This window comes from Balaenoptera ricei, chromosome 18 (assembly GCF_028023285.1).
Source record: "Balaenoptera ricei isolate mBalRic1 chromosome 18, mBalRic1.hap2, whole genome shotgun sequence".
Classification (NCBI taxonomy): domain Eukaryota; kingdom Metazoa; phylum Chordata; class Mammalia; order Artiodactyla; family Balaenopteridae; genus Balaenoptera; species Balaenoptera ricei.
In genome coordinates this window covers 50,709,031-50,732,790 of record NC_082656.1, presented here as the reverse complement: position 1 = coordinate 50,732,790, position 23,760 = coordinate 50,709,031, and the positions used below count along the sequence as shown (strand labels likewise).

Genomic DNA, 23,760 nt, shown 5'->3' with positions numbered 1-23,760 from the left:
AAAATGTCCCAATTCTACTTTTAAGACATAATTAAGAAAAAAAGGTTCAGCTATAAGAATCATAAAATCATCCCTACTAACCACTGGGGCATAATTCTTTAAAAAACTGCTAATAATGTTGAGAACACATGTTGCTCCAAAGCCCCTCTCTGTAATTCCAGAAACTTAAAAATTTAATATTTATCACATTTTCGTATTCTATGTGAGTTACCCCATTAATCTCTGAATTGCAAAATCTGTACAAACTGAGAAGACAGATGTTTTACAATGACAAGAAGTAAAATATTTTTGTTCTAAATGAAATTATAGGACAGAAATAATTCCATTGTATTTCAAATATTTCCTAACATCAGATAAAGGAATTCATACAAAACTCTGAAAAAAAAATGCTAAATGTCACCCTATACATCTATTTCTAAGAACTTGTTATTCCAAATGAAAAAGATGAGTTCTTCTGTTACACAGTGAATTGGGTAGCTTATTTAGATGTGCTCATATCTAAATTCCTATCCTTTCAACCGGCGTAAGATTTTGCCTTAATGATCAGTTGGAGTCAGAGACGGAAAAGACACAGTCCCCGTTTTCTGACAATCATTTTTTACAGAAAACAGCTTTACTGATATAAAATTTTCTTGATATGTAACTTATAATACCATAAATCTCGCCCATTTAAACTGTACAATTCAATGGTTTTTAGTATATTTAGAGTTGTGCAACTATTACTATATTTTAGTTTCAGAATATTTTCATTACTCCCACCCCCCAAAAAATTTGTACCCCTTAGCATCACTCCCCATCCTCCCTGTTCAGCCCTAGGGAACCACTAATCTACTTTCTTCCTTTATTGATTTTTAAGATGTTTGCAGTTTAAAGAACTCTTATGACTCAACAATTAAAAGACAGTCCAATTAGAGAATTTACAACAGTGCCTTGTCTATAGAAAGTTCTGAATAATTGCATACACACATTTTTGCACTTCTCATATGGTGATTTCCTTAGGAAGTGCAATGATTGGGTCCAAGCACATGTGCATTATGAATTTTCAGATATTCCTCTTGAAAGGCTGTACAAATTTAAATTCCTATGAACTAGAATGAAAGTTCTCCAATGACAGAAATTTTTTAAAAATTTGTTTTCTAACGTATTCTAAGTGCCTTGGAGAATACCTGGTACAATAATAATCTGTTCAGTAATAAACTGTTCAGTGAATGAACTTTATACAAGACCTCCTGTTTCTTTATGCCCTAGCCAACACTGGGCAATATCAATCTTTAAAAGTTTTGCTAACTTTACATATAATTAATAGAATCTTATTTTAAATTAGTGAGGTTAAACATCTCTACATTTGTCAGACATTTGTATTTCTTATTTAATGAATTGATGTTTATGTCCTTTTACCATTCACTTCAAATCTTACCTACGTGGTTAACTGTATTCTACATCTAAATTACCTAAAAGTATCACGACCTCCCAAAATCTCAACAGAACCAACCTATTTTCCATTAATGTCTACTCTGCTTAATGTCCCATAAACATGTTTTGTATATTCCTTCCACTGTACCTCTGCTGGTCCTCCAGTCTGGAGAAGATAGGTTATTCCACTGATTGGGAGTCCAGCTTTTTCTGGAAGGCTCCCTCCGAGGTCCACTTCCTCCATTTCTGACCAGGCCAGCCTTCATTGATCTCTATTCCTCTGACTGACACAGGCTGGCACACAATACAGTGCTAAATTATATGGTTTTAGATATTTCTTGATAGTCTTTCATGTGTGTTCATCTTTTCTCCCCCAACAGATACAATTTAAATGAAGACTTACCCTCTGTGGTGTGTGCTGAACAGAGGGGGCACTTACTAAATCCTTCCTGATTGATTTTAAGTAAATTTTGCTCAAATGCTAGAATTTTGCTCAAATTGCTACAAACCATATTCCAAGGTTGCAGAGTCTCAATATTAAAGTACAACTAATGCTCAGCATCTAAGCATTGAACTAGTAATAAAAAAGAGCATAAAGTTTATAAGGGAAGAAGGCAAATGTCACAGATACCAATTCACCGCTTCCATATTTCAACCTCCTAAACCTTTAAATGTGGCATATTGTAGTACTGACTGATTTGGTGCTATAGGTAGATTCTGTTTAGAAATCTGGGAATATTAGAAGTCAGAAGAAAGGAGGGGAGTTTAGTTTAACTGAAATTCAAAGCAAGACAAAAGAAGAATTGCTCAACTAGCTGAGTTTATGTCTCCTTAATGACAATGTACATACTATGAAAACAAGTCTTTAATGAGTTTTTTTATAATGAGTAACCATGGATACAGTTAGGGAAAATGACTCCTGCTAAAGTTTGGTTGGTTGGTTGGTTATTTATTTATTTATTTAGTACTGAACTCCTCAAGAAAGCACTGCTTTTACAGGCTCTCTGTTGGGACACTAAAGTAGGTACAGCATACAATTCTTCTTTGTAATTATATAACTGCCATGTGATTTTTACCTGCACCAACATTAAGTTTTACATCAACTGGAAACTAATACCACAAGAGTATAGTTTTGTATTTGAATTTTAAACTAAAATTTCACCTCTTATCTGGTAAAATTATTTCCCCAAGGGTTATCTCTTAGCTCTCTCAGCACCTCTTGACTCAAAATAAATGTTATCCTCTTGGATTTGTCAATGGCAGTCAGTACTTCTGATTATCACAAACAATTTCATAGTAGTATAGCCCAGGCAATGTGAACATGGTCGATCTCCATTTATATCTGAGATATCAAAGCACAGTGGAGGACTGATGCTCTGTCTTGAGTCCTTCAGTATTGGATGGTTCTTAGTATTACCAAAACTCCAAATAAATAAGTGTAGGTACTTAGTTACCTGCTAATTAGTTACTTGGTCTGAAATAACATTTGGCTTTTTGCTCTTTTTCAGTTTTTTTTTTTTTGTACATTTATTTATTTATTTATTCATTCATTCATTCATTCATTCGTTCATTCCTGGCTGTGTTGGGTCTTCGTTTCTGTGCGAGGGCTTTCTCCAGTTGTGGCAAGCGGGGGCCACTCTTCATCGCGGTGCGCGGGCCTCTCACTATCGCGGCCTCTCTTGTGGAGCACAGGCTCCAGACACGCAGGCTCAGTAGTTGTGGCTCACGGGCCTAGCTGCTCCGTGTCATGTGGGATCTTCCCAGACCAGGGCCCGAACCCCTGTCCCCTGCACTGGCAGGCAGATTCTCAACCACTGCGCCACCAGGGAAGCCCTCTTTTTCAGTTTTAACAGGTCAGAGTCCTGTCTCAATTAGCATGGCACGGAAAAATGGTTCAAAAAAAGGGCACTTGCTCCAGAACGATCTCAGCTTCAGAAAGCATAAGGTTGCTCCCTGCACTGCCTGCTTCCTTGGCAGTTACTGAGGACTAAATAGTGGTGCATTATGATTACCTATAGTTATATGAGTCTTTTTCTAGGTTTTCTGTAGGTTTAAACTTTCAAGTTGATCATGAGTAGATTAGCAATAACTTTTTAAAGGTTTCTAAAACCAACCCAAATGAAATAAGCAAAACTTTCTCTAAGGAGGGAAATGAGAACTCACACATGTGAGAAGAAAGGAGGTGAAAAGAAAATTTCATTATGCACAAAAGTTTGCTAGGAAAATAAAAGCTTCCTCTGCTTTATTTTTTCCTTTATTATAAAGATTAGTCTACTGTGAGAGTTTCAACTTAAAGCTCTTTATAAAACTAGACAGAAACTAAAACAAAGATCAAGAGTATGCAGTAAAGCTTGCAATTTGAAAGGTTTAAAAACCTTCAGAAAAGTCTCCACATTCAGATCTGCCAAAACAAACAGGGAAGCACACACGAAGACCATGTTAGTGCCTGGGTGTCACCCATTTCGTGTTACAGGTTAAAGAGCATATCCAAAACATGCAACCAGAAAATCTTGTTTGCTATTTTCAAAACAATCGCTACCGAAACAAAAGCATTACTTCAGATTTTCAGGCTCAGTCAAGTCAAGAAGAGCCTTTTTTATTTTAAGCGACTTTAATTGTATATGCCCTTTTAACTTTCCACAACTTTGTCCCGGAAAGCTTAACACAATGTTTAGTTACTGTTCATATCTCTATTGAAAATTCAAAATGTGAGTAACCTTATTTAACAATTATAATGTGTTTAAGATACACTTTCGGAAGTTATTTTTCAAACTAATTTTGAAAAATTAGTTTTGCTACTTCTTTATTGGAAACTGGCATTATGGTCTATGTCTTAAGAAACTGATTAATATCAAAGAAAGTGAATCTCAAAACTAGTTCCATGTCCAGGGGTTGTTTCCACTAATTATTTCAAGAGGTCTCATTAAAATTTTAAAACAAAGTTGTTTTAAATGAAAACTCACCTTGTGCCTCATTAAAGTTTCTGGAACATTGGCTTTACCTCTAAAATCAACTGTGTGATCTATTTCCTTTAAGAAACATTAATTGACATAACAAAACTTTTATTGGACACCTACTCTATGCCAGGCACTCACTGTGTGGTGAACTTCTTCGCATCCATTTTCTCATTTTAATTTCATAATATACATTGGGTGGCAACAGGTAACTAGTGAAAATTTTCAGTGGCTATCCAATTTACTAACAGCAATATGGCACTCAAAAACAGAAGGCCTAAAAATTAAAGTTGTGAATAACCATTAAAAATTACCTTTTTGAAGAATATTCAATGATATAAGAAAATGTTCAGGGTGAAATTATAAGATAAAAAATTAAATTTCTAAGTTACATACAATAATACCTTAAATATGTAAGAATATATATGTATCTATATACATTTTTGAATGGCTGTCTTTGGACAGTAGGATTATTGGTAATTTTCCTAATATTCTAAAATAAACATATATTATTTTTATAATCAGAAATCCCCTCCGATTAAGTGTTACCCTAAAATATTTAATTCTGGTTGTTGAATATATGAAATTTTAAATCAAATTTAGTATGAATGGGATATATTGTGTAGCAGATGAGAAATAAGTTCCTTTGAAATTTTAATACATTTTGAAATGTGCTGATGTATAATGAAAACTTTATTATGCAAATATTTCATTTGTCATTATGACTAAGTTATTTTATAATCCACCTTAAGCTTCCATTGCTTTAATTTCAAATGTGACAAATTAAATATTTGAAGGTTATATTGCTTTCATCTTAAATAAATTAAACTTAGAGCACAAAGCCATTGACTTCTTTACAAATATCCATTAAGAAATCAAATATGGACTTTGCAAACTTCAGAAATGCATCAGATCCTAAACAGGGATCTTCTTTGCCACTGGTCGATTTTGTGCATACAGTAGGCACTCAATAGAAGTTGTTGAATGAATGTGCAAAGGAATGCATAAATGTCCTCTTTGGCTATCTAGACTTACTTTCCCTTCACTCAGTTTAGATGACCTCAGAAGCACTTCCTCAAAATAACCCTACGGTTCATCATGAGAAGAATGCCTGGTACCAGCTGGTAGGAGATATTAATAGCATGCCCATTAGGCACTTGTTCAAGGCACATAGATAGCTCAGTGATAAAATCTTTAGAAATATTTGGACAGTTAAGATTATTCAGAATATGAATCAGTTGTGGGTCCTTAAATCTTCAACCTAAATATTAAGAAATCAACGTCTGTTTTGGAAATTCTTAAAAAAATAGTAAGATAATAGTAATAATTGCTTTCAATTTTAGAAGAACTCAGCATTTGGGGGCTAAAGAAAGAAAGCTTACAACAGAAAAAGTCTTTTTTCTTCTTGTGACCAAGATTCTTTTGAAGGAATCAGATGATAAAATAGAGAAGAGAATGGACTTCCTCCTTCAAATTTCCATTTTTAGCATTTTACCAATCATTTGCCACTGATAAAAAAGTCGCTTGCCCACAAAACTACATTTCTATTCCTCCTTTGGCAACATAATGCTCAAAAATGGAGATATGCTGAAAATCACAAATTATCCTAGGTCACCCTTAGGAGGGACTCAGGGGAGAATGGGAATGGAATGGCACTATAACCGATTTTTCCAAATAATACATAATTTAGAAATACTTGCATCTTCACTAAACAGAATTAACCATTCCAGCTACAATTTGATATCTGGCAGTCTTCTATCCTTGGTCTATTCAGTGTAACCAGTAAGAAACATAAATTCTAAGCATCCTGTTGTTACTTCTCATAAAATGGTCTCTATCTTATATCACTTTAGATAGCTCTAAAGACCCGTTACCCTCTGAGCCAAAGTTTCTACAAAAGTATTAGAATTAAGACGAATTGTTTCTCTTACTTAGTGTGTAATGTCTCTAAACGTTTAAATCAATTCATGTAAAAATAACAGATAGCAGCTCTGAATCCTCAAATACTCAGATGAAGAGACAATTCTACTAGGTATCTTACACCATGCTAGGTAGGGACAATGGAGAATAAACAAGAATAAGATGTAGCTGCTGACCTTGAGGAACTTTCCATCTAGCTGGGGAAACGATATGGAAAATGAGAGCTAGTGAGATAAGACAAATGCTCTGTTGTGTGGTATGTGGAAAACAGACATTATAAGCAGAGAGATATACTACCCTCATTTGGGGTAGAGAGGTAAATAAGGCGGGAGAGGTAGGGCCACATGGAAGGGCTTAGAAGTCTGATAGAAACATTTAGATTTGTTATGGTAGCAAGCAGGGCTCTTTCTGCAAAGCAGGATGAATTCAGGTGGGAGAAAGGAGTTAGGAGTTAGGTCAACTAGAAAACCAATTAATATAGGTACAATTTTCTCTTAGTATACTTTAAATAGTATCTCAACAAATAACTAGCGGATCTCCTAAAAATTTTCTTGGTCTTCACAAAGTGTTTTATACTTTCAATCACAGTATATATGCTAGCTCTATCGCTCTCTCCCAATCTCTTTCTTTTTCTCTCTCTCAAGTATACATCAAGGAATGTAGACAGGTGAATAAAAAACAAGCGAAAAAAAAAGGAAGCATAATTCATTAATTTTAACCTGAAAATTGTTGGTACAAAAAAGCATTTGTAATTCACCTGAAATTAAGATGAAAATAAATTTAAAATGGTGTCATTATCACTGAATCCAATTCTAGGAAAATTCTAATGTACACTTACATTCTACCAACCATTAAACTCACTTAAAAATACATGAAATGCATGATTATTACTTACTGTGTTTGTGAGCAATTTAATATTTATGCATACTAAGAATAAAGTAACTTTATTTTGTCACTCCACTCAGTACATTATCATAAAGCACAATGTAATTACATTTAGCTTGAATAGATAAGTGAAATGAATATATATTGATTTTACCTTTGCTTTAGTCGTCTTTTGGCTGTTGTGGGAACATTAGCACCATAGCCATAAGAAAAAAGAATCCTTTCAGCCTCCTCTTCATTTTCAACTGGAAAATATTGAAGTGTACAATGTGAAATTTTTTTTTTCTTAAAAAGTATGGCAGAAGTGAAAATAAAAGAGGTCATAATAATGAATTAAGGAGCATAAGAACATTTAAAAGGGCTAATGCATAACCTCAAACAGACCATCTGTAAGCAGCAGCAGTTATTTCGTAAAGTATATGCTTGCTTGGATTTGTTCCATCTATTTTTAAAAGGTGTAAGGGACTGCATCATATGACACGTTAAGTTTTCTTGTTATAAAGCATAATAATACAGATGTCGTTTTTATTCTGAGATTCAAAGGCTTTCTGCATGAAATGTATGTTATGTACTTATGAAAAAGTAATGATAAGATCAATTTCATTACTTCTCTTCTTGATAAGAGAAATGACTACTTTTAATTAGGAAAGATGTTCATTATTTTATCAGAAGAACAACTTTATCCTAACTTGCAATAATGAAATTATGCATTTAAGTAGGCTACTCTGTGAAGAAAATATACAGTCCTAAGAGTCTATTGATGGCCTTTTTAAAAAAATTACAAAAAACTCAGTAACACCATTTACTTCTAAATTTTGCTATTGTCACACCACTCCCCAAAAGGAATTTTAACTAACAGGTTAATGTTTTATGGGTAAAACGTTTAAATGCGATGACAATTTACTGTAAGTTGAGATGAAAAAATATTTAATAAGGCTATAAAAACTAAAGGTTTCCAGCTCAATTTAAAGCAGTTCATGACATATAACAATTTTTATAACATTATTCATCAATAACCAGTATTTTAATGTCAAAAAGAGAAACCTACTTTCAGAAATGTTTCAGGTTTAAAATAAAGCCAAATATTTTACATTAGTAAGTGAAGCTATTTGCAGGCCTATCACTGTAATATGCACTTATTTGTTGTTTGATCCTTCTGTAGTACAGTAAACATTTCAGGAATATTCATAAGTGTCTTTTTCTTCAATTTTGACCCTATTCACAGTGAACCAAGATCAGTTTTCAGAGGTAGGATTAGTAGTTATGAGGGACACGTGTAAGCAAGCGATGCTATGTGCCATTGCTGATAGTAACAGCTATCATTACTCAGAGCCAAGTTGGCTTCTCCAATCCAGCTCTATCAGAACTAGAGCAGGCATTTAGATACCTATCTGATGCTTGTTTCTCTTAAATAGTTCTAAGGTCAGAAGAAAGAGGGGTAAATTTAGCTAACATCTCAAAAACCCATCAGATATTGATGGACAACTTAAATTTGAGTTTAATACTTACTGGATTAATAACTCATGGGCTAACTATTCTAGTGGTGATTTAATTACAGAAACAATGTCCTACACAAAATGGCAAATGGTACTAAAGAGATATGAATGTGTCTTAGTACCACTATTTTTCCCATGCTAGAGGCATTAGGAAGGTATGGGGAGAATGACATTCACAGAGAATGTGCAGGAAGGAACTGCAATGTGTAAAGGTACAGGGCTGTGAAGTTTCAGTAATTGTGAGAAAAGTGGCTGAAGTTAGTCTGGAAAACAATAGTAGTAGAAAGGGAGGCCAAGTTCCAACTGTGAATGGGACTAAAGTCTCATTTGCTAGGCTAACGGGTCTGGATTTTATTCTACACACAACAAGAAATTAAAAGAGATTAGTACAGGTAAGTGACATGACCAATAGATTTTTGTTGTTGATGCTGATATTATAGGAAAAAAAATTCCAGTAATGGGAAAAGGGTGACCTAGATTGGTAGCACAGAGAACTCCTTACAGGTTATAGTAATAATCCAGTTGTGATTTGGTCCATAATAGCAATGGAGGATGGAGAAAAGAACCTGGATTCTAGACCAATGAGGAGGTATGCAGGTGAGATGAGGCACTAGATAGGATGAGGGAGGAATCAAGGTTGACAAAAGCTAGTTGGGTAATTAGACAGACTTTAACCTTACTAACAGATCAAGAATACAAGAAAATTAATACGTTTTAGGGAAGGAAGAGAAAATATAAATAATGCTACATCTTCAATGACTGCAAGAATTCCATACAGACCTGTGGAATCACTAGCCTGTGGCCAGTCACTGAAATTGTGGAAAGGGATAAAATTATCCAGAAAGTAGGTAAGTCAGAATTGAAGAGGATGAGGGAAAAAAAACCCACAAAACCCTGGGAACCAGAAAGAGTTAGATAAAAGAAGAGACAAAAGCGATGGAGAAGAAACAATCAAAGGCAGGCGACTTAAGAAGCAAGAGAAGAGTTTTGAGAAATGTGACAAATGCCCAGCAGAGGTTACAAGTAGGATGAGGATGGAAAGTAGGTCCCTCAATTTGACAATTAGAAATCTGATATTTAAAAAAAAAATTATTTAGCTTCTAGACAATACCTGTACTTTTAACAATTTGATGACGATCTTTGAAAACGAAACTCCTCAAATATACAAATATTAAACTTATTTGAATACAAAAAGCAATTCAAGTGTAAACAGGATACTGTAATTTGCCATGGTTACACCTTAATAAATGAAGTCTAACCATCTTCATGTCAGCTGAAATGAGCTGAATTAGATGATAATCCTTTGAATATTGTACACACTATAGTACTAAGAAAGAATGTTTTGCACTTACATCTTACAAATTTTGTTTAATCAGTAAGTATTCGTTGAACAAGGATAGGAATATTCTAATTTCCAATGTGAACGGATAGAAAAGAACCTAGTTTACTAATCTTCCAAGGACAAGCAAATATATTTTATTCTAAGATACTTTTAAGATGGTTTATAAAATATCATAGCAAAAAATTAATTTATATATCTTTTCTAAAGATTTTATTTAGAAAATATTTACACACATGGAAAAGCTGAAAGAAGTGTACACTCATATATCCAACATCTGGATTCAAAACTAAACATCGTACTACATTTATTTCTCACACATTTATCTATCACTGTATCCATCCATGAATCCATCTTATTTTTTCGATGCATTTCAAAATAAGTTGCAGATCTGTGCCTTCACCCCCAAACAGCTCAACATGTAAATCAACTATAGTTCAATATTACTTATAGTTCTTTTTTAAAAATAAAATTTACATATGGTGAAAGGTACAAATCTTAAGTTTATCATTCAGTGAATTTTGAGAAACATAAACAGTTGACCCTTGAACAACAGGGTTTGAACTGCTTGGGTCCACTCAAACATGAATATTTTTCAATAAATACATTGGAAAAAATTTTTGGAGATTTGCAACAATTTGAAAAAACTTGCAGATGAACTGTGTAGCCCTGAAATATCGAAAAAACTAAGAAAAAGGTAAGTCATGAATGCATAAAGTATATGTAGACACTTCTCTATTTGTATATAGGCATAAGGTAATATTTAATATAAATTAATGTGTTTTCTTACTGTTTTATAACTGTGCTGTCAAAGAATTACATTACCGTACTGTATGTCTCTCTCATAATTGGAGACACTGCGTATCAGCCTATCATCACAAGTACGTGGTTTGTAAAAACGTGTAACAATGTTTCCAGTACTGTATTATGAATATGACTATAATACCATAAAAATTTTATAATGATTCATTCATTAGTGTATAGGCTAGGCTACTGTGAAGCAATCATACTGATTACACTGGGTTGTGATAAAGCAATCATATTGCTGCTTCTTCGTTATCCATGCACGAATTTTAATACCTATAAATAAATGTCAATTTCTTTTTCACATTATCGTTTCATTTTTTTGGTAATATATATTTTTTATTGAAGTGTAGTTGATTTACAATGTTGTATTAGTTTCTGGTATACAGCAAAGTGAATATATATATATATTCCTTTTCATATTCTTTTCCATTATGGTTTATTACAAGTTATTGAATATAGTCCCCTGTCCTATACATTAGGAACTTGCTGTTTATCTATTTTACATATAGTAGTTTGTATTTGCTAATCCCAAACTCCTAATTTATCCCTCTCCCACCTCTCTCTTCCTCTTTGGTAACCATAAGTTTGTTTTCTATGTCTGTGAGTCTGTTTTTGTTTTGTAAGTAAGTTCATTTGTATCATATTTTAGATTCTACATATAAATGATATCATGATATTTGTCTTTCTCTTTCTGACTTACCTCACTTGGTATGATAATCTCTAGGTCCATCTAACTTTTCATTTTTGATATCTAGTGTTAGCAATACATATAACATCTACAGTGTTTTGTATCATATAAGACAATATTGATATAGGTACTGACAGATAATTCATCTCGTAAACAGATGATGTAAACCTATGGTATTGATAAATACAGTAAAGTACTGTAAATTTATTATCTCCTATGATTTTCTTCATAACATTCTCTACGCATCTTCAAATCTTCTATCTCTGACTTCTGATTTCATCACAATATCACCTTCTTTCTTATAAGGACCCTTGAGATGGGCTCATCTGGATAATCTTATGTCAAGACTTTTGTGAATATTTTCTCTGAGGCATTTTCTTAATTTGGATACCATTCCTCTGTCAGATATAAGACTGCGATTACCTTCTCCTACTCTGTAGCTTAGTTCTTCATTTCTTAAAGATGTCTTCTATAAGAGCAGAAATTTTTAATTTTGATGAAGTCTACTTGGTAAATTTTTCTTTTATGGCAGTTGCTTTCAGGATCCTGTCTAGGAGATTTTAAGTTACCCCCAGTTGCAAAAATACCCATATTTTCCACTAAAGATTTATAATTTTAGCTATTACTTGCAAGTCTCAAATTAATATTAGTGTATAGTGTGAAATAAGGTTAAGGTTCATTTTCAAAAAGATGTCCAATTTTTTTTAGCACCATTTATTGAACAAACTTTCCTTTCTCTAGCTGAATGGTATGCTTCCTTTATTAAAAATCAAATAATCAGACAAGTGTGGGTCTATTTCTTAGTTCTCGATTCTATTTTGTTGTTGTATTTGTCTTTCTTTATGTCAGTAGTATACTAGCTTGATACTGTAGCTTTATATTAAGTCTTGAAGTCTAAGTCTTGAAGTGTTAACTCTTCCAATTTTGTTCTTTTTTTCAAAATTATTTTGGTTATTCTAGTATGCATATGTTTTCTTTGCCTTTAGGCAAATAACAACAATGAAATTGCTGGATCACTGGATAGGCTGTTTGGTTTTATAACAAAGTGTCAGTTCTTCCACAGTCTCACCAACATTTGGTATAACCAGTCTTGCTAATTTCAGCCATTCTGGTAGGTGTGCCGTGGTCTTATTAAAAGTAGACCTTTTAATAAGTCCTTTGAATTTCCACATAAACGGAATACAAAAATGTTAAAAAGAAAAAGGAATTATGATTGGGACAATACTGAATTTATAGAATTCATGATATATCTATTGATGTTTTAGCAAGTCTTCTTTAATTTTTCTTAGCAATGGTTTGTATTTCGTGTTGTTCAATCTATTCCTACGTATTTTATGTTTTGATACTATTGTAAATGAAATTGCTTTTTTTTTTGAAATGGCTTTTTAAATTTCTTTTTCCAATTGTTTGCTTCTAGTGTGTGTGTGTGTGTGTGTGTGTGTGTTTATATATATATATATATATTTTTTTTTTTTTTTTTTTAATTTTATTTTTGGCTGTGTTGGGTCTTTGTAGCTGCACAGGGGCTTTCTCTAGTTGCAGCAAGCGGGGGCTACTCTTTGTTGCGGTGCACAGGCTTCTCATTGCAGTGGCTTCTCGTTGCGGAGCATGGGCTCCATGTGCATGGGCTTCAGTAGTTGCCGCATGCGGGCTCAGTAGTTGGGGCACGCAGGTCCTAAAGCATGCAGGTTTCAGTAGTTGCAGTGCATGGGCTCAGTAGTTGCAGTGCGTGGCCTCTAGGGCATGCGGGCTTCAGTAGTTGTGGTGTGCGGGCTCAGTAGTCATGGCTCGTGGGCTCTGGAGTGCAGGCTCAGTAGTTGTGGCGCACAGGCTTAGTTGCTCTGCGGCATGTGGGATCTCAGTTCCCCGACCAGGGATCAAACCCATGTCCCCTGCACTGGCAGGTGGATTCTTAACCACTGCACCACCAGGGAAGTCCGAGCTTCTAGTATATTTCTGTGTAATTATTATAGCTTGTTAAATTTACTTATCAGTGTTAGTGATTGTTTTGTAATTTGAAAATACAGTCTTCCTATTCCTTTCCGATCTTTATACTCATTTTTCCTTTCTTGCCTTAGTTCACAGGCTAGGAGTTCAAATACAATGTTTAATGTAAGTTATGAAAACAGAAATCCTTGCCTGGTTCTCTCCTTTAAAGGGAAAGCATTTGATATTTCATCATTAGGTATAATATTAGCTGTACGTTTTTTGTAGATATCTTTTATCAGATTGAGGAAGTTCTCTTCTACTCCTAATTTGTTTAGACAGAGGAATATCTGCAAAACTATAGAGATAAAGAAGTATGGAACTTTCAAAATAATGCAATATGATAGGGAATGGCAAGGCATAAAAAAGTACAAAGATAAATAAGTCTAATCATAAAAAGACATGCTAAGGAATTTGACTTTAGGCTGTTTAAAGTTGTAGGGGCATTAAAGCAGGTTTACGGTATGATCAAATCTGTATTTTATAAAGATTACTCAGACTCCATGAAGAAACTGAAGATAAATTTGGAAGCTATCGTAGTTATTAGACATTGGCCTTGGAAATTAAAAAAAAAGGCAATGATAGGAATAAAATAAAAGTTTTTCTTAAACTGGGCTATCAACACAATACAGTCTTTACGAGAAAAGGTGCCCCAAATAAAGTCAACCTCAACTTCAATTGAAGTTTAAACCCATTTTTATAAGAATGCCACTATTATTTCTGACTTCTGAACAGAAATAATGTACTGTAGCAAACATCACAGTCAATGGTGAAATGTTAATTTAGAATATTCCCTTGGAGTCAGGGACATCACTGGAAGACAGAAAATAAAAGGAAAAAAAAGAAGTAGAAATTAAAGTCAAAGTCATCCACAGTGTATGCAATGAATTTCTATCTGTCCTTCAATTTCTATCTGTCCCTCATTGAAATGTCATCTCCCCTCTCAGGGATTCCTCACCTCCAACATGGAATTAACTCAAGATCTCTTCTGTACTTACAACAAGAACTGCCTCTCTCTTGCTAATAGCACTTTAATTATCTGTTAATATGTTTGTCTCTCCCAGTAGACTAGACTAGGAATACCTATAAGCAAGAATTATTGCATGAACTCCATATCCCCATATCCTGGCATATGTATTCACTTAATAATTGTTTAATGAATGAGCTAAATAAATGAAAAGATAAAACCTTGGCATATGTAATCACTTTATTGCTGAATGAGTGAGGTAAATAAGTGAAAAGATAAAATCGATCATAGTTAACCATATTTTTTTGTGATCTCAACTACTAGAATTAAAGTTAACTAATTTAAAAAAATTAATTAATTAATTAATTAGGCTGTCTTGGGTCTTCGGTGCTGCGCACAGGCTTTCCCTAGTTGCGGTGAGTGAGGCTATTCTTTGTTGCGGAGCACGGGCTCTAGGAGCACGGGCTTCAGTAGTTGTGGCACGTGGGCTTTAGTAGTTGTGGCCCGCGGGCTCTAGAGTGCAGGCTCAGTAGTTGTGGTGCACGGGTTTAGTTGCTCCGTGGCATGTGGGATTTCCTGGACCAGGGCTCGAACCCGTGTCCCCTGCACTGGCAAGCAGACTCTAAACCACTGCACCACCAGGGAAGTCCAAAGTTAACTAATTTTTAAAATGTAAAGTATTCTTTCAAAAAAAAAGTTACAAGTTATATTTCAAAGAAATATAGCAAAGCAGTTTTAGAAACAGTATCAAGTTCCTTGTGCTGCCAGAAAAAAAAGCTGTGTGTGGAGTGGTGGGAGACTTACTTTCTGCAGTTTGCATTATTATTTCATCAAGCTCTTTTTCCAGTTTCTCATAAATGTCTAGCCTTGCCTGATGTTCAGAGTTCTGTGCTTGAAGTTCGGTAATACGTTTTTCAGAAGAGGCTTGGAGACTATAAAATTCTTTAGTTAAAACCTAAGAGTGGAAGAAAAAAAATTGCAAAGGCAGAATTAAAGAGGTTGACAGTTAAGACAAAAACATGATACAAAATTTTTTTTTAATGATTTAGACATGAAGAGAAAGTAGCTCAATTAAGATGACTGAGGAGGTAAAATACATTTATTTCTGAGGAAAATAATTAATTTGTTTTTAAGTGAAAATTATGAAGCACTTTATTACATAAACTGAAAAAAATTTAAAACTTAGTAATAGTTATAGGAGTAACATTAGCATTTGCTTATTAGAATTCAAAAAATTCAATAATGCTATACTCCTCACCTAGGTGGAGGTTATTTATCTGGTGACCACAGGTATTTGAGAAAGGCTTACAGAGCTGTGTGTAAAAATTATATACTCATAATGAGTCCTTCAGTTTTCCACCAGAGATTATTTCATTTAGTCTTTTTAAAAATTTATTTATTTATTTATTTATGTCTGCGTTGGGTCTTCGTTGCTGTGCGCGGGCTTTCTCTAGTAGCAGTGAGTAGGGACTACTCTTCGTTGCAGTGCACGGGCTTCTCATTGCGGTGCACGGGCTTCTCATTGCGGTGGCTTCTCTTGTTGTGGAGCACGGGCTCTAGGTGTGCAGGCTTCAGTAGTTGTGGCACATGGGCTCAGTAGTTGTAGCTTGCGGGCTTTAGAGCACAGGCTCAGCAGTTGTGGTGCACGGGCTTAGTTGCTCCGTGGCATGTGGGATCTTCCCGGACCAGGGCTCAAACCCGTGTCCCCTGCATTGGCAGGCGGATTCTTAACCACCGCACCACCAGGGAAGTCCTATTGCATTTACTCCTACCATGGTTTTAATAAGATTTTTGTTTTGCTGAACAATCAAAAATTCAAAGCAGCAAATCAAAATGTAAATGTGAAGTGCTACTCGGGGCAGTATCAGAAAATGCCTTTGTATAGAAAGAAAGGCTAAAAAATTATTAAAAAGAGATATAAAAGACATGGACATTGGAGTTATTTTATGTAAGAACAAAAAAATCCTGTATTCTCCTATGGACTCACTGAAGGAATCACTAGGGTGACAATAATGAATTCACTAAAAAAGTAGACATTTCTAGTAACAAAGGAATGTTCTAATGCTTACATTAAATTACAACTATCTAGAAAGTTTACTTACTAGTACAGACTAAATTATGGGGTGATATTACACTTACTTCTTAACACAACATAAGTAATGTTTTCCTGAGAAGCAGTAGAATATTATGGTAAGAATATGGTTTGGAGCCAGAAAGATTTGGATTTCAATCCTGGCTTTGACACTTATTCGTTGTGATCTTAGGTAATTATTCTTTCTATGCCTACCTCAGAATATTGCTGGAAGGATTACATGAGAGGATAAACTCACAGTGCTTAGCAGAGTGTCTAGAACATAGTAAAAGTGCTGAAAAATATTATTATCACTGCAGAAAATACACCTATGAGAACTCTGTATTAAATGGTTTGTAATAATGAGATGTATTGCTTTAATTATCCTGAATTCTCTATTAGTTTCTCTAATGACAAAGTTCACCTTAACAAATGTATGTGATTGTGTGCTTCCTGTGATGGGGAGAAAGAAGATGTGGAAGATCTATTTACAGTTTTTAACAAGCAGAAATTCTGATTTAATATCCTTTTAATCTATTCCATCTCATTTCCTTCAATTATTTCCATCAGAACTCCCTCCCAGGGACTTCCCTGGTGGTCCAGTGGTTAAGACTCCGTGCTCCCAGTGCAGAGGGCACAGGTTCGATCCCTGGTTGGGGAACTCAGCTCCCGCATGTTGCACGGTGAGGCCAAACAAATAAATTAATTAATTAACCCCCCTCCCCCAACCCTAGATAAATTAAACATCATTCCCCACCCTCCAAATACATTCCTTTGAAGGGCGGAGAAAGAATAACATGGGAATAATATCTGTAGGATGATTTCTAGTGTCCCTGATTGGGTCAGAAAAAGAAAATTCCTGTTTTAGCATTATTCATTCTTGCTGGCTGGAAATGTTTTCTAGAGAATTTATTATAACAAAATCACCACACAGTTTGACAATCTGGAGCTTTCAGAGAGTTCATTACATTGGGATGTAATTCATTAAGAATCTGGTGGCTGGGACTTCCCTAGTGGTGCAGTGGTTAAGAATCTGTCTGCCAATGCAGGAGACACGGGTTCGAGCCCTGGTCCGGGAAGATCCCACATGCCGCGGAGCGACTGGGCCCGTGAGCCACAACTACTGAGCCTGCATTCTAGAGCCCGCGAGCCACAACTACTGAAGTCCGTACGCCTAGAGCTTGTGCTCCGCAACAATAGAAGCCACCACAATGAGAAGCCCCCACACCGCAACGTAGAGTGGCCCCTGCTCGCTGCAACTAGAGAAAGCCCGCGTGCAGCAAGAAAAGACCCAATGCAGCCAAAAAATAAATAAATAAATAAAATTAAAAAAAAAAAAAAAAAAAAAAAAAGAATCTGGTGGCTGGACTTCCCTGGTGGCACAGTGGTTGGCAATCCGCCTGCCAATACAGGGGACATGGGTTCGAGCCCTGGTCCGGGAGGATCCCACATGCCGCGGAGCAACTGGGCCCGTGCGCCACAACTGCTGAGCCCGCATGCCTAGAGCCCGTGCTCCGCAACAAGAGAAGCCCCCGCTTGCCGCAACTAGAGAAAAGCCCGTGAGCAGCAACGAAGACCCAACGCAGCCAAAAAAATAAAAATAAATAAATAAAAAATAATTAAAAAAAAAAAAAAGAATCTGGTGGCTGAATTCCCGTCGAAAGAGAGGATCAGTAAGGATAGTGTTAAATGGCAATTCCTACAGCACAGCTGATACCTTTCATCTGTACCCCACTTTCTCCAATAAAAATACCACACAAAGAAAAACTGCAGAAATGGATATCTAAAGAGATAAAGAATCAAAATGTTGAAGATGAGATATTTCATAAAATACTATTTTAAGAAGAGACTTAAAAGTAGTATTAAATTGAGAGGTACAATTTAAAATTCTCATTCATAACATAGAGAAGAGATTGTCAGAAACTTTTGACTTGGGGTACCTTCCAATACCTCAGTACCCCATGGTGGTGAATTCTCCTTTGTTATGGATTTGTCTGAGTGGCTGCTATGAAAAAATTTATTACAGTTTCTGAGAAGCCATTGAAGAACTTGATTATTGGACCTATGGAAGGCTATTACATTAAAGATTCTTTAGGAAAAAAACCAATCTATGAACATTTGAGTTTAAACACGAATGCAAAAAATCGGTCAACTGCTTTGAGGAATCCATTAAATATCAAGCTTTCACAGTGGATATCTCCTTCCTTTAAACAATAGAATGATAATACAAAATTATATAAGATTATATAGATAACACATATATAAAATGAATGAAAATACAAAATTATAGGTCAATAATTGCTTTAAAAAGAGACAAAAATATAAAGCCAGTGTTTTGAAAGCTTTTGGCAATTGATAATTAAGAAAAAATAGAACAAATTGTTCCCCAGTTATAAATCAATGAGAATACTGGGTAAAAGCCACTGAAAAGTACATAATTATAGCAATCTCTACCTTTCACAAAATTATTTCTCGCTGAATTCATTATAAATAACAATTGTCTAAGATACCTTCTACTACTTCAGAAAAATGGATTCAAACAGTGGTACTACATTAGCTTTCATCAAACCATTCACTCACTCATTAAATACTTATTGAGCATCCACCATAAGTGAGGCGCTGTGTTAGGCATCGGTGACACGGTAATAAATAAACAGTCCTTGTCCTCTCAAAGATCCTAGTTTAACAAAGGAGAAGCTGTAAAGAAACTCCCCTACAGCCTCAGCTTTATCAACCAAAGTTTTTAGAATCATAATATTTTTTACAAAGTTGTTTTTCCATGTAAGACCTTTACACAAGAGAACACAATAATTATTAGTCACCTGCAGCCACAGACCAAGTGGGTAGGTCTATGGGAAAGTGGTTTTCATACCACTTTCCCATAGACCTCCTAAAGTCGCAGCCTTTAGGAGGTCGAGAAATCAATTTAAACTGCAACCAGCTAAAAATAATAGAATAGAATGGTTTAGAAAACATCAGCACTGTATGTTGTGAAGTACTGGTTAGTGAAATCTTTGTTTCAGTACAGAGAGAGGGGAAGTGCTTCTCTACCTTCCTAAATATAACCCCACCCCCCATCCCAAACACATCCTCAAGCACAGCCATCCAATGTGAAAAGAAAAAGAAACTGCTAGGAATTATAAAATTAAACCATGAAAAATTCCAAAAGATGAATACAAAATCAGAGCTAATCTAAAATGTGTGGGAGAGTCAGCAGTAGCAGATTATGACTGCAGCAATTTCCCAAAGAAGGTACCTGAAGAAGTTTTAAATGCTGAACACTGCTTTGTTTAGAAGTAAGCATCATCTACAATTTTTACTTATGTTTCTTTAAATATGTATTATTTAACATTGTTTTTATGTTTTTCCCTAAGGCTTTATTTTCTGAGACTCTATTTTGTTAGTTTTACTTAACAGAGTACTTTTCAGAAATGAAATTTCTGAAAGATTGTTATAATGAATACTTACATCATTAGCTAATTAATCATGTTAATGATATTACTGCACCTTTCATTCCATGTTTTTCATTTTTATTTTTATTTATTTTTTAAAGATTTTATTGATGTGGACCATTTTTAAAGTCTTTATTGAATTTGTTACAATATTGCTTCTGTTTTACATTTTGGTTTGTTGGTCATGAGGCATGTGGGATCTTAGCTCCCCAACCAGGGATGGAACTCACACCCAGTGCATTGGAAGGCAAAGTCTTAACCACTGAACCGCCAGGGAAGTCCCATGCTTAGTTGCAGCACGTGGGATCTTCAGTTGTGGCATGTGGGATCTTTAGTTGTGGCATGTGGGACCCAGTTCCCTGACCAGGGATTAAACCTGGGCCCCCTGCATTGGAAGCATGGAGTCTTAGCATGGACCGCGAGGGAAGTCCCTCATTCAGTGTTATTATTTTTTAAATTTTTTATTATTTTTTAAATAAATTTATTTATTTTTGGCTGCATTGGGTCTTTGTTTCTGCACGCGGGTTTTTTCTAGTGGCGGGGAGCGGGGGCTACTCTTCATTGCTGTGCACGAGCTTCTCATTGCAGTGGCTTCTCCTGTGGTGGAGCACGGGCTCTAGGCTGTGCGGGCTTCAGTAGTTGTGGTACGCGGGCTCAGCAGTTGTGGCTCGCAGGCTTAGCTGCTCCGCGGCATGTGGGATCTTCCCGGACCAGGGCTCGAACCCTGTCCCCTGCATTGGCAGGAGGATTCTTAACCACTGAGCCACCAAGGAAACCCTCCATTTTCTAGTTAAATAAGATTTCCCATTTAAGGGTACTTTTGCCAGCATTTTAAAAACAACAAACAGACCTATGGCAATTTGCATTTCTTTTCTTAGAAATGGTCCATCCCTTCTTTCCACCTCTTTATCTAAATGAGGAAGGTATGTCCTCTTGATAAGAGATCTTTAAAACTTAAGGACACAGGCTCGTTTTCATACATAACACAAATATTATTTATAAAGCTCAATATGATATAGACCTTGTACTTACGGAGCTTACAGTCTGTGTTAATTTTAAAAGAAAAGTTTGTATATGTACCTCCAATTTTTTCTGATATTTTTCACATTCCAACTGACACTGTGTGAGATTTCTTGCAGTCTCCTCTTGTAGAAGCTGAGCACGCTCACTTTCAAAAGATTTTATTTTACTTTGATGGAGAAATTCTGTTACTTTGCTTTCTGTACTAAGTTGTAGTTCTCTGTACCTGAAAGAAGAAAATTATAAAACACTAAAGAAATCTCGATCTATAGAAACATAAACATTACTTCTACTTTTTCCTATATCCCCATATTATTATGCAGTTAATAACTTTTATTTATTCAGCAAAGCTTTTGTAAATAATTTAGAGAGGCATATGTATGGAAATATGCCAAGTCCAGGAAACAAAACATACCAATTAAACTTCCTCTACTCCTCCCCTATTTTCATTCCTTCCATCCAAGAATAGTTATTACCTGTCTATGATTATTATTATTTTGTAAGACATTTAAAATAAAAAATGGTAAGAACAAGTTTCAGTTATATTGCTTAAAATGACTTAATTTCCATATATTTCATAGGCCTTCGTAAACCTATAGCATTGTTTCCAAACTTGCTATTTCATCTAAGTCTAAATAATATCAGATGGAGAAGAATGGCATGAAATATGCACATTAACCTGCATCTTCTTGAGATATTTGTAAAATACATTAAGTTAGTAAATATATATATCTGAATATTACAAGAAAATACAATGTACAAATTACAAAGGTAAATATAAAACGATAAGCAGTCTATTACAACACAGATAAGAAACATTCTCTTCATTGCATAGGTATAGCTAGTAATGAAAACATTTCCATTTAACATATAAATCACTTCATATTATAGATTTGAAAATGCTTCAAGTTGGCTGTGTTCTAACAGAAAGCAAACAAAGACATATTACACCTTTTCAGGGAGCTATTATGAACCCAGTATAATGCTAGATGTTCCTAAAATTCATTTTTTCAAATATTTATTGAGCTAGACACCATGCCAGGTAAATCTGTATACAATGGAAGACAAAATATGTTTTCTTTTTTTTCTTCCCCCTTAAAGAACTTAGTTTTCGGGAGTTCCCTGGTGGTCTAGTGGTTAGGATTGGCACTTTCACTGCTGTGGCCCAGGGTTCAGTCCCTGTTCTGGGAACTGAGACCCTGGTTGGGGAACTGAGATCCCACAAGCTGCGTGGTGTGGCAAAAAAAAAAAAAAAAAAAGAACTTAGTTTTCTGGGGAAGAGAGGCAAATATATATGAAAATTCAATAGAATATGGTAAATGCTTCAATAAGGTAATCCCTAGGTTCGAAGGGAACCTACAGGAAGAAGACTTAACTCAGTTTGTGCAGGTATGTGTTTGTGTGTGCGCAGCAGGAGGAGGTACAGGGTGGAAAGTGCTCTAGGAAGTAGAAACAAGAGTATGTGCAGGGCGGGAAGCAGAGAGCACAGTCTGTTTTATTCACAGTACCTCATTTAATCCTTACCACACCTCTAGTAGGTATTTTGCAGATGAAGAACCAGAGGTTCAGAGATTGATTAATTTCTTTAAACAGGAAGAAGGTGATCGTAAATTTCAGGTGGGGTCTCAAATTCAGCTATGTTTGAGTCTACAGGAATGATCTTTCCACTATTACATAGTATTCTTCACTGACATTTCTGAGTTCAGATAAACTTTCAAATGTGTTTTAAAGGTCATTTCACTCTTGTAAGTGACAATAACATTCAAAGTATAACCAGAGAAAACAGGCATTAGATACTTGCTACAGGCTACTTCACTCTTGGCACTCTTATCTTTAGTAAAAGCATCTCACAATCAGATTGGTGGAAGTTCCATTCAAGCATATTGCTACACATTATTTAATTCATACCAAGGCTTTAAGGTGACTGTCAGCTTGTGTCTTTAACTTTCTGGAAAGTCCAGGCATTAATTTTATGTATATATAAAAGAACAGCTAGGTCATATGGTCACTCCAGTTTTAACTTTTTGAGGAACTGCCAACTGCTTTTCAATGTGGTTGCACATTCTCACCAGCAATTACGAGGGTGGCAAGTTCTCCACATCCTTATCAAAACTTACCATTGTCTCTTTGATGATAGCCATCATCATGGATGTGAAGTAGTAAAAAATTATTTTACTCAAAAATTTATTAATTCAACAATTTACTGACATGAAAATGCCCTGTACTCCCTGGGGTAAACTGTCTTATAAATATAAATGCATAAAACATATGTGAAATCCATACCTATTTGTATGTTAAACTGTGAGACACACTAGACTTCATTACTGAAATAAATTCTTGATAAGTCATTTGGAATGTGATATTTACCTTTAAAAGAATTTGTCTCGAAAAAATTAAACTGCAAAGTTTGCCTTTTTCTGGATTCAGGACATTGTGGTTAGTTCTGAGGTCAATGCTAACTCCAAACAGGAAATGAAAGACTTAGCTTTTAGATTTCACCTGCTCTTCTTATTCATTATATGGCCCTTGAAAGTTACTTTTAGCACTATTATTCTTCCCCTATACTGAACAGTTAAGTAGTTATCTCCTAGAAATTTGAGGATACTAAGTTTAATAAAATGACACTTCTATGAACCAAATGATAATTCTTTTTTTTTAACCAGATATACTTATTTTATATATTTTTTATACAGCAGGTTATTAGTTATCTATTTTATACATATCAGTGTATATATGTCAATCCCAATCTCCCAATTCATCCC

At 35.0% G+C, this 23,760-nt stretch overlaps 1 protein-coding gene across 5 annotated transcripts in view; it reads right to left on the bottom strand.

The window, feature by feature from the left end:
• The window catches only part of PIBF1 (progesterone immunomodulatory binding factor 1), a 200,177-nt gene that overhangs the window by 66,760 nt on the left and 109,657 nt on the right, over positions 1-23,760 (bottom strand). For all 5 annotated transcript variants that reach the window (XM_059902534.1, XM_059902533.1, XM_059902535.1 and 2 more), the window contains 3 exons: positions 21,059-21,224; positions 15,260-15,410; positions 7,327-7,417 (listed from right to left, as the gene is read on the bottom strand). In XM_059902534.1, coding sequence (XP_059758517.1) covers positions 7,327-7,417; positions 15,260-15,410; positions 21,059-21,224 — 408 coding nt within the window. The remainder of the gene's footprint in view (positions 1-7,326; positions 7,418-15,259; positions 15,411-21,058; positions 21,225-23,760) is intronic.